At 44.1% G+C, this 15346-nt stretch overlaps 1 protein-coding gene across 1 annotated transcript in view; it reads left to right on the top strand.

The window, feature by feature from the left end:
* The window catches only part of LOC126298559 (dual specificity protein phosphatase MPK-4-like), a 132909-nt gene that overhangs the window by 25826 nt on the left and 91737 nt on the right, over positions 1–15346 (top strand). Inside the window, exon 4 of the mRNA XM_049989918.1 lies at positions 14121–14217. Coding sequence (XP_049845875.1) covers positions 14121–14217 — 97 coding nt within the window. The remainder of the gene's footprint in view (positions 1–14120; positions 14218–15346) is intronic.

Genomic DNA, 15346 nt, shown 5'->3' with positions numbered 1-15346 from the left:
TTTTTTGCTAATAACTCGCATCTGTCCTCATTTTTGGTAATCAGTCTGCGTGCCGAATCTTTGAAGTGAAATCTCACTGGCCTTTACCATGTTGTTTATTTTTTGAAAACTTTATAGAAGTAACTATAGTTGTTCTATCTGAAATTTGTATTCATTGCTTTTAATTGTTTTTGTAGCATTTGTGTTTCACTGTCCTTTTTTTTTTTTTTTTTTTTTTTTTTTTTCTCTCCTGATCTCAGGGATTGTGTTTGTCTTTTCTATTTGCAGGATGTCCATTTTTTTCCCTAGCAGTGTATATCTTCTATCGCATAGTAACATATCTTGTTCCACCATCTTCGTTCTCTTCTTTTTCGTGGTTGTTGTAGTTCTTTCACTGGTTCTATTATGGCTTCTCTTATCTCGGTCCAGTGTCCCGTCGTCTTTGTGTAAATCTGTTTAATGAATTTGTTTCTGTTGTCTGAAAAAAATTGTGTGTCAATTATGTGGACTTCTTAAATTTTAGGTGTTGATAGTTTTGGTTGAAATTTGGCTTCGATTTCTGTTAAAAAGGTGTCAGAGTCTGTGTCTTGTCCCATTCTGACAAATATGTTCATGATATCTCAATGTTTTTTTTTATTTTTTTATTTTTTTTTTATTTCCACATGATCCAGTTAATATGAGCCAAAATATTATTAGAAGAAGACTAGGTCTTTCTTCTCTGTGGTAATTTTCAGAAAAAGCTTGACATTACTTTTAGGTCGAATTGTCTGCAGTATTTGATACCTTTCTCTGATCTTGTTGGTGTGTTTGTGCGGGGGGAAAAAATCTCCTATTGCAAACGTATTGAGCTTTCATGACCACTTTTTGACATGCTGATGACTTACAAACATACTGCGATCAAAGTGTGTCTCTCAGGACCTACTCGCAATGTTGGGAATACATCATGTACCCTTTACACATGAAAAAGTTTGTGTGGGAATGACTGGGTGATCCATTTTATGGGTCACTAAGCATAAATGGCATTGTAGGGTGGGGCAGGTGGAGAAATTAGCCATGGCAGAGCACGTGCTGTGTGAGACCAACCACACAATAAAATCCGTTGACAAAGAGCTACCATGGCTGCTTGTTCATGGGAGCCACAGAGATCCACAAACATGACAACTGCTTTGTAAGAAAGAAATCCTCGAGCTAAAAGGATATGGGATTCCTGTGCTACAGCGAACTACTGTGACAGGTAGCAAGAGGAGAAGCACTGTGGAAATGACCAGGGAAAAGCCTTCAGACATTGACATGACAGGTTCGTATAATTTCTGGCTATGGGCTAGACTCCAGTCTAGTCATGGACACCAGCAATTGAAGGTGAAGCTCTGCCTATTATAAGAGGCGACTAAAGGGAGTTTCACACGTTTCGGCCTTTATGTGATGGTCCCCTATATTGTTTGACCTTCATTTTTCAAAGTTTTCCCGAAGAGTGAGCCAATTGGGGAAGGGCACCTTACATTGTGCATTGTGTCCATCATGCATTGAGATCTTCAGCCCACTTTCTCGTCGTTGCATTGCAGTCCCACCCATTCTCCATCCCTTCATCCCTTGGGGCGAGGACACCTTCCTGGATGTGTTTTCCACTATGCACTATGCAGTGTCGCTTTCTGCGTCGACGATGACCATGGACGTCTTTGCACCTGATATCCAGCACGGTAGCCAGTCTGTTTTGGTGGGGCCGCCATGTATTCTGTTGGTTGTAGCCCCCTGACCACACAGGGATCGCTCTGCTGATGCCTGCACTGTTAACTCCCCATGTATGCCAAGGCGTAGATGCTCATCACCATGGGGCATCAGGACTCCTAGCAATGGCCATCCTGCCAGGTGGCCTTTGCTGCAGCTAGGTGGCGCCAGTGGGGTGGTCCCCTGGTCAGAGTGGGTGGCATCAGGATGGATGACATGTGATGAAGTGTAGTCCATGATCTCTTGCTGGTGGTGAAACACCAGCAGTCTCTAAACGTTCACAAGCTCAATTCAATGCACAGAAGTACGACCCCAAATCGTTTCCTTCCCTGGCCACACCATGGGAGGAATGTCAAGCTAAGGATGGCAGCGGCTCTTTTTCGCCCCGGTACCTTGTATGTTCGAGAGCTGATGGGGAATCTTCCTTGACGGTGAAGCCAGGATGTTCAGCCATATGTCTTCCTGCTGTACTTCCAGCATCACATGTCGAGATTGCGGATGCCAATCACATCCCAGTACTCCATGTGCACCATCTCACATCTGTGTCAATTGCGGAGAGTGCCATTTGCCTTGCTCGCCAGACTGCAGGATTCTCCAGAAAGAAAGGAAAATTACCCTGGACCGACTGACCTACACTGAGGCTAAGAGAAAATTTGAACCCCTGCATCTTGTACGTATGACATCGTCTTACCCTGCCACTATAACAGGTCTGGCACCATCAGCTCCACCAACCCCAGTCACCTCTCAGAACCGGGAGACTGCACCTGCCCCGTCGCTGGAGGGAGGGGGGGGGGGGGGGGGCATTTCCCTCCCAGTTGCTCATGCACCACCTACTTCGGGAGCAACACCCCCCCCCCCCCCCAAAAAAAACCACTTTTGAGCCAGAGAAGCATAAGGCTTCTTTGGCTTCTCTCACTAGGAAAGGGTCCCTTAGATCACTCCCTTCCCCAGGTTTCTACTAATGGGAAAGATGACACCCGCCAGTGGCTGAAGAGCCCAAAAGCTCATCCTCAGGCCCGTAGATTGAGCCAGTGAAGTCCTCCCAGCCAGGGAAATACAAGGAGCAGCGAGAGAAACCCAAAAAGAAAACCCCTAATACCAAGGAAATTGCGATGGCACCCACAAGCTACCTACAGGCTCTGCGTCTGAGGATTGGGTGGATATTTTGGCATCTGCTGAGGACTTGGATCTCGCTAGACCCTCAGACACAATCGTTACAGATTGCTCAGACAATAAGTTGGTGGCAGCAGGTGACTCTGAGGTGTAAACTATCTCTTTGAATGTTCCATGCCTTCCCAGTCTCATGATGATGTCATCCACCAGCGGAACTGCGACTGTTTTTTCTGCCACCTGGCTGAGCTACTGCAACTGTTAAGCTTTACACCTGCTATCTGCATTGCCCTCCAGGAAACATGGTTCCCGGCAATGCTGATCCCTGCACTCCATGGCTATAAGGGATATTACAGAAACCGTAGTGACTATAATGGAGTTTCAGGTGGAGTTTGCGTTTATGTCCTAAACTCAGTCTGTAGTGAACCTGTGCCCCTTCAAACCCCTTTTGAAGCTGTGGCTGTCAGAATAAGGATGATGCAGGAAATAACTGTCTGCAATGTATCTCTTCCTCCAGGTAGTGCAGTACCCCTGAATGTATTAGCTGCACTGATTGATCAACTCCCTGAACGTTTCCTGCTTTTGGGAGGTTATAACTCAGATAACCCCTTGTTGGGTGGCATTGTGCTTACTGACCAAGGCAGAGATGTCGAAACTTTACTGTCTTAGTTCGACCTCTGCCTCTTAAATACTGGGGCCGCCATACATTTCACTGTGGCTCATAGTAGTTACTCGGCCATTGATTTATCAATTTGCAGCCCAGGACTTCTCCCATCTATCTACTGGAGAGCACATGACGACCTGTGTGGTAGTGGCCACTTTCCCAGCTTCCTGTCACTGCCCCAGCGTCAGGCCCATGGATGCCTGCCCAGATGGGCTCTAAACAAGGCAGACTGGGAAACTTTCGCCTCTACTGTCACCGTTGAATCTCCCCCACACGGTAACATCGATGTGATGGTTGAGCAGGTGACGACAACAATTGTTTCTGCAGCAGAAAGCACAATCCCTCGCTCTTTAGGGCGCCCGAGGCGTAAGGCAGGCCCTTGGTGGTCGTCGGAAGTTGCTGAAGCAATTAAGGAGCTTCGATGAGCTCTACAGCGGCACCCATCCCTGGAGCACATCACAGTCTTTAACCGGCTCTGTGCCTGCGTTCACCAACTTATCAAACTACAGAAGCAGGAGTGTTGGGAGAGATACGTCTTGACCGTTGGGTGCCATACGTCACCTTCCCAAGTCTAGGCAAAGATCAAACGTCTTTTCGGGTACCAAACCCCAACAAGTGTTCACGGTGTTACCATAAATGACATGTTATCTACCAATGCAAATGCGATTGCCGAGCACTGTGCTGACACTTTGCTCGAGCCTCTGCATCAGAGAATTACCCCCCACCCCTTCGCACTCTCAAACGGCGGCTGGAAGGGAACGTCCTCTCATTCACTACATCCACAGTGAATCCTATAACCCCCCCCCCCCCCCATTTACAGAGTGGGAGGGCCTCAGTGCCCTTGCACATAGCCCCAACACAGCTCCTGGGCCTCATCGGATCCACAGCCAGGTGATTAAACGTCTCTCATCTGACTACAAGCGACATCTCCTCATCATCTTCAACTGGATCTGGTCTGATGGTGTCTTTCCATCGCAGTGGCGGGAGAGTACCATCATTCCAGTGCTCAAACCCGCTTGATTTGGATAGGTATCGGCCCATCAGCCTCACCAACATTCTTTGTAAGCTGCTGGAACGTATGATATGTTGTCGGTTGGGTTGGGTCTTGGAGTCACGTGGCCTACTGGCTCCATGTCAAGGCGGCTTCTGCCAGGGTTGCTCTACCACTGATAATCTTGTGTCCCTCGAGTCTGCCATTTGAACAGCCTTTTCCAGACGGCAACACCTGGTTTTTGTCTTTTTTCACTTACGTAAAGCATATGACATGACTAGCGACATCATATCCTTGCTACATTGTATGAGTGGGGTCTCCGGTGCCTGCTCCTGATTTTTATCCAAAACTTACTGTTGCTCCGTACTTTCCATGTCCAAGTTGGTGCCTTCCATAGTTCCATCCATATCCAGAAGAATGGAGTCCCACAGGGCTCTGTATTGAGTCTCTCTCTATTTTTAGTGGCCATCAACAGTCTAGCAGCAGCTGTCAGGCCCTCCGTCTCACCTTCTCTGTATGCAGACAGCTTCTGCATTTTGTACCGCTGCTCCAGTTCTGGTGTTGCTGAGCGTCGCCTGCAGGGAGCCACCTACAAGGCGCAGTCCTGAGCTGTAGCCCACAGCTTCCAGTTTTCAGCTGCAAAGTCGTGTGTCATGCACTTCTGTTGGCATCGTACCATTCATCTGGACCCAGAACTTTACTTTCATGATGATCCAATCACTGTAGTGGAGATATATCGATTATTAGGACTGGTTTTCAATGCTCGATTGACTAGGCTTCCTCATCTTCGTCAGCTGAAGTGGAAGTGCTGGCAGCACTCAATGCCCTCCGCTGCCTGAGCAACACCAGTTGGGGTGCAGATTGTTCTACGCTGCTGGGGCCCTATAGAGCCCTTGTCCAATCCCGAATTATCTATGGGAGTGTGGTTTATGGTTTGGCACCACCCTCACTGTTGCATTTACTTGACCCTGTGCACCACTGCAGGGTTCAACTAGTGACAGGAGCTTTTAGGGTGAGTCCGGTGACCAGCATACTGGTGGTGGCTGGGATCCCTCCATTGCAAATCAGACACGCACAACTGCTCGCCAGTTACGTTGCACACATTCGTAGTTCTGCACATCCGAATTACCATCTCCTTTTCCCACCCACGGCAGTCCATCTCCGGCATCGATGGCCCAGATCGGGGCTAACGATTGCGGTTCATGTGCGGTCTCTTTTCTCCTAACTGGAGTCCTTCCCTTTACCACCTCTACTTGTGGTCCGTTCACGTACGCCTCCATGGTGTACGCCTCGGCCGCAGCTTCGTTTGGACCTTTCACGTGGCCCTAAGGACTCATTTAACCCTGCGGCTCTCCACTATGACTTCCTCTCAATTTGTGGCGTGTTCCGGGGCTCTGAAATGATTTACACCGACGGCTCGATGGCTGATGGTCATGTTGGTGTTGCCTACATTCACGGTGGCCATATTGAACAGCATTCCTTACCCGATGGTTGCAGTGTATTCACTATAGAGCTGGTGGCCATTTCTCGTGCACTTCCATATCTCCGTTCATGCCATGGGGAGTCTTTTCTGTTATGTACTGACTCCTTGAGCAGCCTGAAAACTATTGACCATTGCTATCCTTGTCATCCTTTGGTAGCACTCATCCAGGAGCCCATCTATACCCTGGCACGGTCCAGTCACTCGGTGCTGTTCGTCTGGACCCCTAGTCACGTCGGAATTCCAGGAAATGAACTTGCTGACAGACTGGTCAAACGGGCTACACGGAAACCACTTCTGTAGATGGGCATCCCTGCAACAGACCTGCTTTAGTTATTACGCCACAATATTTTTCAGCTTTGGGAGATGGAATGGCAAAATCTCAGTAAGCACAACAAGCTTCGAGCCATTAAGTGGACCACGAATGTGTGGAAGTCCTCGATGAAGGCCTCTCGCAGGGACTCCCTGGTTCTCTGCTGGCTCCGCATTGGTCATGCCTGGGTGACCCACAACTACCTCCTGCACCGTGAATACCACCCTGAGTGTCTGTGCGGCGCCCGGTTGACAGTGGCCCATATTCTTCTGCTGTGTCCTCCTTCGGCTGCCCTGTGACTTCATCTTTGGTTGCCGGACTCGTTATCATTGGTTTTAGCAGGCAACACCTCATTGGCTGATTTGATTTTGAGTTTCATTTGTGAGGGTGGGTTTTATCATCTGATCTGAGTTTTAGTGCGGTGTCCTTTGTCCCTCTGTGTCCTCCACCCTAGTGCTTTTAGGGTGGAGGTTTTAATGTGTTGCAGGGTGGCTGGCTTTTCCTTTTTATTTTTGTGGTCGGCCAGCCACTGTAATCTGCTTCCTTGTTTTACTCTCTTCTAACTGTTTCTTGCGTCTCTCTGTTTTCTTGTCCTCTTGTTTCTTTTAGTGTTCATTGCCTTTCCTTCGTTCTTGTGGTCTTTCCTTTCTTTCTGTTTTGTGTTATATGTCTTGTCTGTTTTAGTCTCACACTTGTGGTGTGGTTTTATTAGGAACAAGGGACTGATGACGTCGCAGTTTGGTCTCTTTCCCCCTCTTTTAAACCAACAAACATCAGAAAAATCCTCAAACAAATGTTGACCAAAGAACTTGTGACAGAAGCCAACAGGCAATACGTCAAACTTCCTATTATTTCCTTGTAATTAATTCTCTTCTCTGCCAATCAGTGGATTGAAGTCTTCTAAGAGTACTTCTGCATGGTGCTTTCATATACTTTTTCTAGTGGTTCCCAAAATGTTTGACTTCTTCTGGATTTTTTTTTTTATTGTCCTAGATGGTAGGCGCTTGCTTTTATGATGGTATAGCCATACTTTGCTGATGTAAATGAGATGAGTGATGTTCACTGTGATGTGGATGTAAAATTTGTTATAGATTCTGTTATATTCCGTTGGACCGTAAAAGCTGTTCCAAGCATAGTGACTTTCTATTTATTCTTTATGGTCTATTTACCCTTATAAGTACTGTAGCCCTCCGTTTCAAATATGTTACCATCTCCGTGTCTGCTTTCCTGAAGTGCTAGTGTGAGTATGTTACATCTGTTTAATACATCCATCAATTGTTTAAGTTTTGCAATCTTTAGTAAAGTGTTGATATTCAGTATGCCTGGCAGATATTTTTTGTTAGGCCTTATGTGGGAAGTTTTAGAGTGCTACGAGTCTTCCTTACATGATGGTCTAGGGTCTTTCATTGTATATATACATGTGAGAGATTTTTTGTTGTGCTCTTAATGCAATTTGTTTTAAATTCTACATTATAATAAAAAAACTGTGTACAAATAATTGCATTGTTGTTTTGACTCATAATATCAAAATAAAAATTAATTTGGGTTAGAGGGGTCAGTAGAGAGTAACCAATTTGTTACACTCTTGCTTACTCGTTTAGTTTTTAATGCTGATATAATAGTGAAAAGAATCTGTAGAAGGAAATGGAGTGGAGCACAGTAAATTAATTACAGGTGCTTAGTAAACTGTAAACAGAGGGATTCTCCACAGACACGCAGAGTTTTCAACTACTGCTTGTAGAGTCCTTACTTTTCTTTGTAACAGTTTTCTTCATGGAAACAGCAAACCCTCACATTATGTGCTGGCGTATGCCTTCACCAGCACACCAGTTGACAGAAGGAAACATTGTATGGTAGGTGCTGAACTAAGTGTGCCTGTGAGAAGATAAGACAAGACCAAGACATGATCTCAGGCTACACACCGGGGCAGCATGCATATAGGCCACCACCGCTGACTGAGTTGTCTCAAACTCTCAATGTCCATACCTCAATATGTTGCACTGTGGTTTTGAGAGTGAAATGTGGACAAGATACCTAAATTTCATATAAAATGTACTGTATAACAATATCTCGTTTAATTTAAGTACCAGATAGGTGTCGTACGTAATATTGAGAAATATTCCATCTTTCGCGATTTTAACAAAAGTTTTGTTTACACCGGGCGCGTTGGGGTTTATTTTAAAGCACTTCAATCAATCAAAAAGAAGTAGACAAAATACATTAAACAAAACTGTGGACTTACAAAAACATTAGGACTTGAATATACTGTGTATCAGTGAAGTGCTCTGAGCTATGTCAAATATAATTTTTGTGTGTGGCACACACAAACAGCATTTATTTGCTAAAACACTGATCAGCCAACACAAACGTTGAATATTGTGTTATCGCAGCACAAAACTATGAAAAGTGACTTGGCAATGGAGGAGACAAAATACTGTCCACTGAAGATGCTTCAAAAGAGAAAAACGCGTCTCGTCTAAATAAGACGCTTATTACAGTTGCAGAAGAGGAATATATTTCAGTACCATTGGTAAAACTGTGACTGTGGAACAAAAACGAGAAAGAGAACAGGAGTACCATTGTGTATGTGCCTTACCTTTCATTGATTGAAGTGCTTTAAAATAAAGCCAAACGGGTCAGGTGTGAATAAAACTTTTGTTACAATCGCGAAAGATGGAATATTTCTCAATATTACGTATGACACCTATCTGGTACTTGAATTAAATGAGATATTGTTATACAGTAAATTTTATATGAAATTTAGATATCTTGTCCACATTTCACTCTCAACATTGTGGCAACTAAAATCGACCATACGGAAATAAACGCTATGGACTTTTACCTCTGCAAACTCTTCAAAATTTCATGCAATGGTTTACTACACTTAATGCTGCACAACATCGAAACAAAATTAAGTCATTTATGGGGGGAAGGTATCAGTCAAGATGATGTGTAAAAATCAAATTTTTGGGCCAAATAGGATTTTGTGAAATCGAATGATAAGTGTTTCAAAGCAGTCGGAACACAATGTGTCTGCACAGGCGAGCAGTGCAGTGATGACAAAATCGTGGAATGCAAGGGCACGTCTCTGTAGCAGCGAAAGGGTTAATGCGGCCGTGGTGGCTTTACTTCATAAACTGCGGAATCCCTCCCTAACCGTAAGTTTGCGAACTATACTGCACTATGGAGCTGCTTCTCTTGGTGTTTGCGTCATTTGTAACTGGCAACACAGCAATCTCCCATGTCTAGGCGGGCATGCGCAAGCTGACAAGATAAAAGAATTGATCTGTAGTGAGTGCCTTCAGTCCTTTGGCACTGTAAGCACTGGGCATGCTTCGGCAGTCACTGTGTGGCAAGCCAATGGATCGTTTTGTCACAGGGAATGGGGATCTTGGCTTAACCGCCCCGATTGCGAATTGAGGAGATGGTAAAAGCCTCAAAAGAAGAAGAAGCTGTCAGTCTCAAAGTGTGCCACAGACACAATCATATATGTGTGGCTGTTATGGTGAACAGTCATTACCAGTCAACCTCTGAGGAACCTGCCGCACCTCAGTTTTAGAAGGCTTACCTAGACAAGCAGGGCTCTCTCTGGGCAGACCTTTTTTCCCCTAGCTGCCCTTGGGACTAAGATGGAACCCCCAATTTTGTCTCTGTCAGATCCTAGCAGAATGGGTGTAGCTAGTGGGTGCCAACACCAGCTGAGAGAGCTTGTGTTGCCAGTACTGATAAGAGTTAATTCAAAGAGTTTTTTTTTCTAGTAACAGAACACATGCTGCTAGTTAGAATGTGTTTTAATAGTTAAAAGCAAAGAGGAGAGCTTTGTACATTCAAAAGGATTTAGAGGGCGTTGCTGTCACTTAAAAATCTGTGAAGTAATTGTCAAATGGGATACTGTTGGTCAAACCTTGTAGTTCCAAACAAGCAACAAATCTCCAGAAAGGAAAAGTACCTCTGGGAATTTGTGATCAAAACAGAACTACTTGACACATTGAACTACAGCAAACGTTTTATGTCTTGTTGAGAACTTGTAGATATCCGCAAAGAAGAATTGAAAGATGAGTGGGCCCAAGAAGGTGTCACTGATGTGCAAAATATAATGAAAATGACTGATGTCGATCTGCTCAAATTGCACTCCTTTATTCTTACATTCGATAGCAGGAAACTTCCAGAGCATATCAAGGCAGGTTTCCTTCATTTACATATGTGATCTATGTCCCCAACCCAATGCGCTGTTTTAAATGGCAGCAGTTTGGGTGCATCACACTAGCATGTAACAGACAAGCCATTTATGGCAAATGTGGTAAAGCCACCCACAAATGAGTCATTTGTTCATCTCCTCCAAAGTATGTACGAGGGTTGCCCAGAAAGTGATGCACCACATTTTTTTTCTTCAACTTTGCTTTATTGAACATAATGAGAATTACACACATGAAAGAATGGTGTTTTATCTGCACACCCTATTTTTCCACGTAATCTCCATCCCATGCTATGGCCTTCTTCCACCATGAAACAAGGGCATACATGCCATGTCGGTACCAACCCTTGTCCTGGTGGCAGAGCCAGTGCTTCACTGTGTGAATCACATCATCATCATCATCATCCTCCTCGAAATGTCTTCTCGAGTCATAATGCATCTGTCCCTGTACCCAGTGACTAAAACTACTTCTGTCGACAGCAGATGCTCCACAGACTTTGCACAAGTGTTTGTGAATATTCTCCACAGTTTTCTTTCTCTGCAGTGAGAAATTCAATGACAGCACATTGCTTGTAATGTCCATCACCTACAGATACCATTTTGAAACTGTCCTGCAGCTATGCTATCTATCAGAAGTGACAGAAACTTGGTGTGCTCACTCAGGAGACTTCAAATAATACATACATAATGTTTTGCATTCGTAGCATTGTTTTTAACTGAAGAAAATAAATGTGGTGCATTACTTTCTGTTCGACCCGTGTAAATTGCTTTGGGATCATCCTGTCTGGAATAAGGACTGCTGCTTCTGTCTTGAAGAAATGAAGATGCAGGAACTGATAACAATCAAGTGTTACCAGTATGGTCAGGCAAAAATGATCTTCAAGTCCATGCAGCCTCCCACAGTCACTACTTCTTTCACTTCAGTTCTTAAAAAGCCTATTCTGAAAGCTGATGCCTCTACACAAATGGGGGTTGGTAGTGTCAACCCAGTTGTAAAAGTGATGTTTTTGTGGAGTCCATAGATCTCCCCAGAACATCAGAAAAGACCATGGTTACCAACGTGGCAGAGCTTCTGGCACGTTAAATGGCAACCTCCAGTAAACAGACCAGCACTGTCACTACCATTGCCTAAGTCATTCCTACAAAACCTTCTTTTGCAGACAAGTGTCAGAAGAAGCCAGGTTCTATATCATCAGATCATGCAGATCTCATTCTATTTGACGGTTCCAATGTTTCAGAGCCAGTGAAATATGAATGCCTGTGGCAATCATCTCACCCCAAGACAGCCTCCACCCGTTGCAGGCAGTGGAGTAACTGAAACTCGTAGCACAAGAACACCCCCTGTGCTTCTGCATGCAAGAAACATGTTTTAAAGCTACTCATGCCCCTGTGCTATGGGATTATACCCTCGACCCCAAGGATGATCTGACTGGGGAAAGGGACAAAGGAGTGCTCGCTGTGTTTGTCAATAACACACACCACTCCTCTAGTCTGTCTCTCGTTACTGAGCAGTTACCATTGAAGTTAATTTGGGTCAACAGATTACACTCTGTTCTCTGCATTTACCAGCACAGGGAGCAATAGATTCTGAGGCTCTCAGAGATCTTGTACAACAACTCCCATTTCTCCTACTGGGAAACTGCAATGCTCATAATGTATTTTTAGGGCTCAAGATTTATAGTGTCTCATGATGTCACAAGAGCTTCGCATCCTCAACACAGGCAATCCTACTTATTTCAACGCTGCTACTGGGCACCGTTAGCTGTAGACCTCTTTCTGCTCGCAGCCCTCGCGGATTCGGCCCAGTGGGAAGTCAGTGATCACCTTCATTTGAGTGGCCTCTTCCCACATTAGATTCACTTATTGAATGAAGCAATTCTTGAAAGGACACCACCATAATGGATGATCAGCAGAGCTATCTAGACACTGTTCTGCCAGGTGGCTGTGTTTGTACACAAAGGCAGCATCCAAGAATGGGTGGACCACATCACATCAGTGATCGACCATGCCGCTAATTTATCCATCCCAAAGTCCTCAGGTCATCTTCGGAGTCAACCTGTACCTCGGTGGACCAAAGAGTGCCACTCAGCAATCAGACATATGGCTTTGTGATGATTTAAATTCTGCCCAATGGCAGAAAACCACTCAGCCTTTCGATTAGTAGAAGCCAGGGCTCGACACATAATCAAGGAGGGCAAGAAAAGGTCATAAAAAGTATTCCTGAAATCTCTCAACTGCTCAAATTGTTTTATGAAAATATGGGAAGCCTTCAGGAGGAATTTTCGTAAACGCAGTCAGTTACCTGTAGGAGTGGTGCTAAAACAGGGGTTGTCTTCAAACAGTTCCCAAATATGTTGCCCAGACAATGGCATAGCATTTTGCAGTGATTACTCACACTGCCAGCCAAGTTCCAGTGTTCCACTGTTCCCATGCCACCATGGAGAGAAGTGAGTTGGACTTCAGGTCCAAGAATTCTTAGTCCTACAACTGCCTATTCTCCATGTAGGACTTGGATTCATCACAGTTGGAGGCTTGTGATGCTTCATCCAGTCACGACAAAATCCGATGTAGTTTGCTGCAGATCTTGAAAATGGCATAAAAGGAATACACTGTTTTTATTTGATATGGCAGACAGGCCAGTTTCTCAACTTATGGATGGAGGCAATTCTGATACCCCTCCTCAAACCAGCTCTGTGATTGCCATCCCCCCCCCACACACACACACATGCTGTTGAGGTACAGAATTGTGCATCAATGGGAAGTCTAGTGGTTGGAAGTGGCAGCTGCATCTAGTGAAGTCTACAACGCAGACTTCCAGCTGTGAAGATGGGATGAGGTCCTGTCTCCACGTAGGACACAGCCCTGTGACTAGTGAGAGGATAGAGGGCTAACAATGTGTGATACTTGGATCATACAGACCGTGGTGCACCACATTTTAGTAGACTGTGTTTTATATTCAGACAAGAGGGCAGCAGCTCATTTCTGATGCATTTGCCATCTATTTTAATTGAAAATTTAAAAAAAATTGCTACTACTTTTAAAGTTTTGTGAAATGTCCAAATTGTCCCCTAAAATTTTAGTTAGAAGTTTCTTAATGTATTATCAGGGTGGCTGGCTTATCCATGTTTGTTGTAAGTGATCAGCCAGTCACATATCCATGTATAATTATTTGAGCTTTCCTCTTATCTTTCTTCTGTTTTAATTGGCAGTTTTCAAACATCTGCCCACATTTATGCTGTCTTAATACATGTGACTTAGTGTGAAATGTCCGGTGATTGTGAGACAGAATGCTTCTTTTTGTGTAAGACTTCTTAGTATTATGACACTTCAAGCAAATTTGTTCCTATTAATGTTTGTAAGGGTACTAACAACCTAGCTGTTGAGCACCAGCCATTGTTGTTGCCAGAGGTGACAGCTCTGTGTAGTGAATTACACACTCTGTATACCCACAAATGACATAGAAAATTAATAATGTATTCTTCCTGCTTTAATGGACTTGTACAATAAGTAAAATATTGTTATTTGCTGTCTTTCCTGGTGTCGCAGTTTTAATGGCAGCAGTGAGTTTCTTCCTTATCATCTTTTCAGATATAAATATTTATCTGTATTAATAATTTATTTCTTATACATCATTGGATTTACTAAATTATGTGCGTATTTCAGTTACAGACAACCCCCGTGAAGATCTTTTGAGTTATTTTGAGGATACATTTGAATTTATCAAGGCTGGACAAGAGGATGGTGCAGTACTTGTTCATTGGTGAGTGTGCACTGTTATGTGCTTCAGTAATTTCTTATTTTCAGAATTCTTTGAAGGTGTATTTACTGGGACAGTTAGGACAGGTGAGGAGATGTTCCATATCCTGAGATTCACCACAATCACATCTGTTATCATGAGCATTTATAATGTCACACTTGATCAGTTTTGTTTTCACTAGTACTCTTCTCATTCTGATGCTGTTCATGCTCATCCAAATCTTCAAACTCAAGTTGTTGTCACTGGGTATCTTCTGTAGTGCCAGACAGTCATTTGAAAGCTCGATGAGTTCTTTGTTCACGAATCTCGTGGGATTTAAGTCTACAAGGTTCACAGGAATCTCCAAATGGTGTGTCATTCATTGAGATTATGCTTAAACTTCTCAGTATGTTTGTAACCATATTTTCAGGAGTTGAGATTTGTAAGTCTGGCTGCTTTGTATAGGTTATTTAGCAATGTGGATTTCATGCAACCAGTTATTAGCTGACGTGTTTTATTTGACCTTATTTGACCTTTTTGGCATGTACAGATCACGACCACACCAGGGAAGCACATTCTGCACTATGGAGAAGTACTGTGCCTGGGCTGGAATTTGTAGTCCCTTTGGTCGAGGTCCCCATTTGCTGTTAGCCAGTTTTCTCAGTAAGTCACTTTTTTCTGCAACTTTGAAGGGTCTTCTCACTGTGATGTTTGTACATCAGAGGTTAGTGGCAGCAGTTAGTTCCTTCCGTGCCATCTTTTCAGATATAAATATTTATTTGTAATGTACCCAGGTTGTGTTGTTGTTGTTGTCTTCAGTCCTGAGACTGGTTTGATGCAGCTCTCCATGCTACTCTATCCTGTGCAAGCTGCTTCATTTCCCAGTACCTACTGCAACCTACATCCTTCTGAATCTTCTTAGTGTATTCATCTCTTGGTCTCCCTCTACGATTTTTACCCTCCACGCCGCCCTCCAATGCTAAATTTGTGATCCCTTGATGCCTCAAAACATGTCCTACCAACCGATCCCTTCTTCTAGTCAAGTTGTGCCACAAACTTCTCTTCTCCCCAATCCTATTCAATATCTCCTCATTAGTTACGTGATCTTCCCATCTAATCTTCAGCATTCTTCTGTAGCACCACATTTCGAAAG

The sequence above is a fragment of the Schistocerca gregaria genome, chromosome X (genome assembly GCF_023897955.1).
Source record: "Schistocerca gregaria isolate iqSchGreg1 chromosome X, iqSchGreg1.2, whole genome shotgun sequence".
Classification (NCBI taxonomy): Eukaryota; Metazoa; Arthropoda; class Insecta; order Orthoptera; family Acrididae; genus Schistocerca; species Schistocerca gregaria.
The sequence above is the reverse complement of the archived record's forward strand: the minus strand, read 5'-3'. Positions and strand labels throughout refer to the sequence as shown.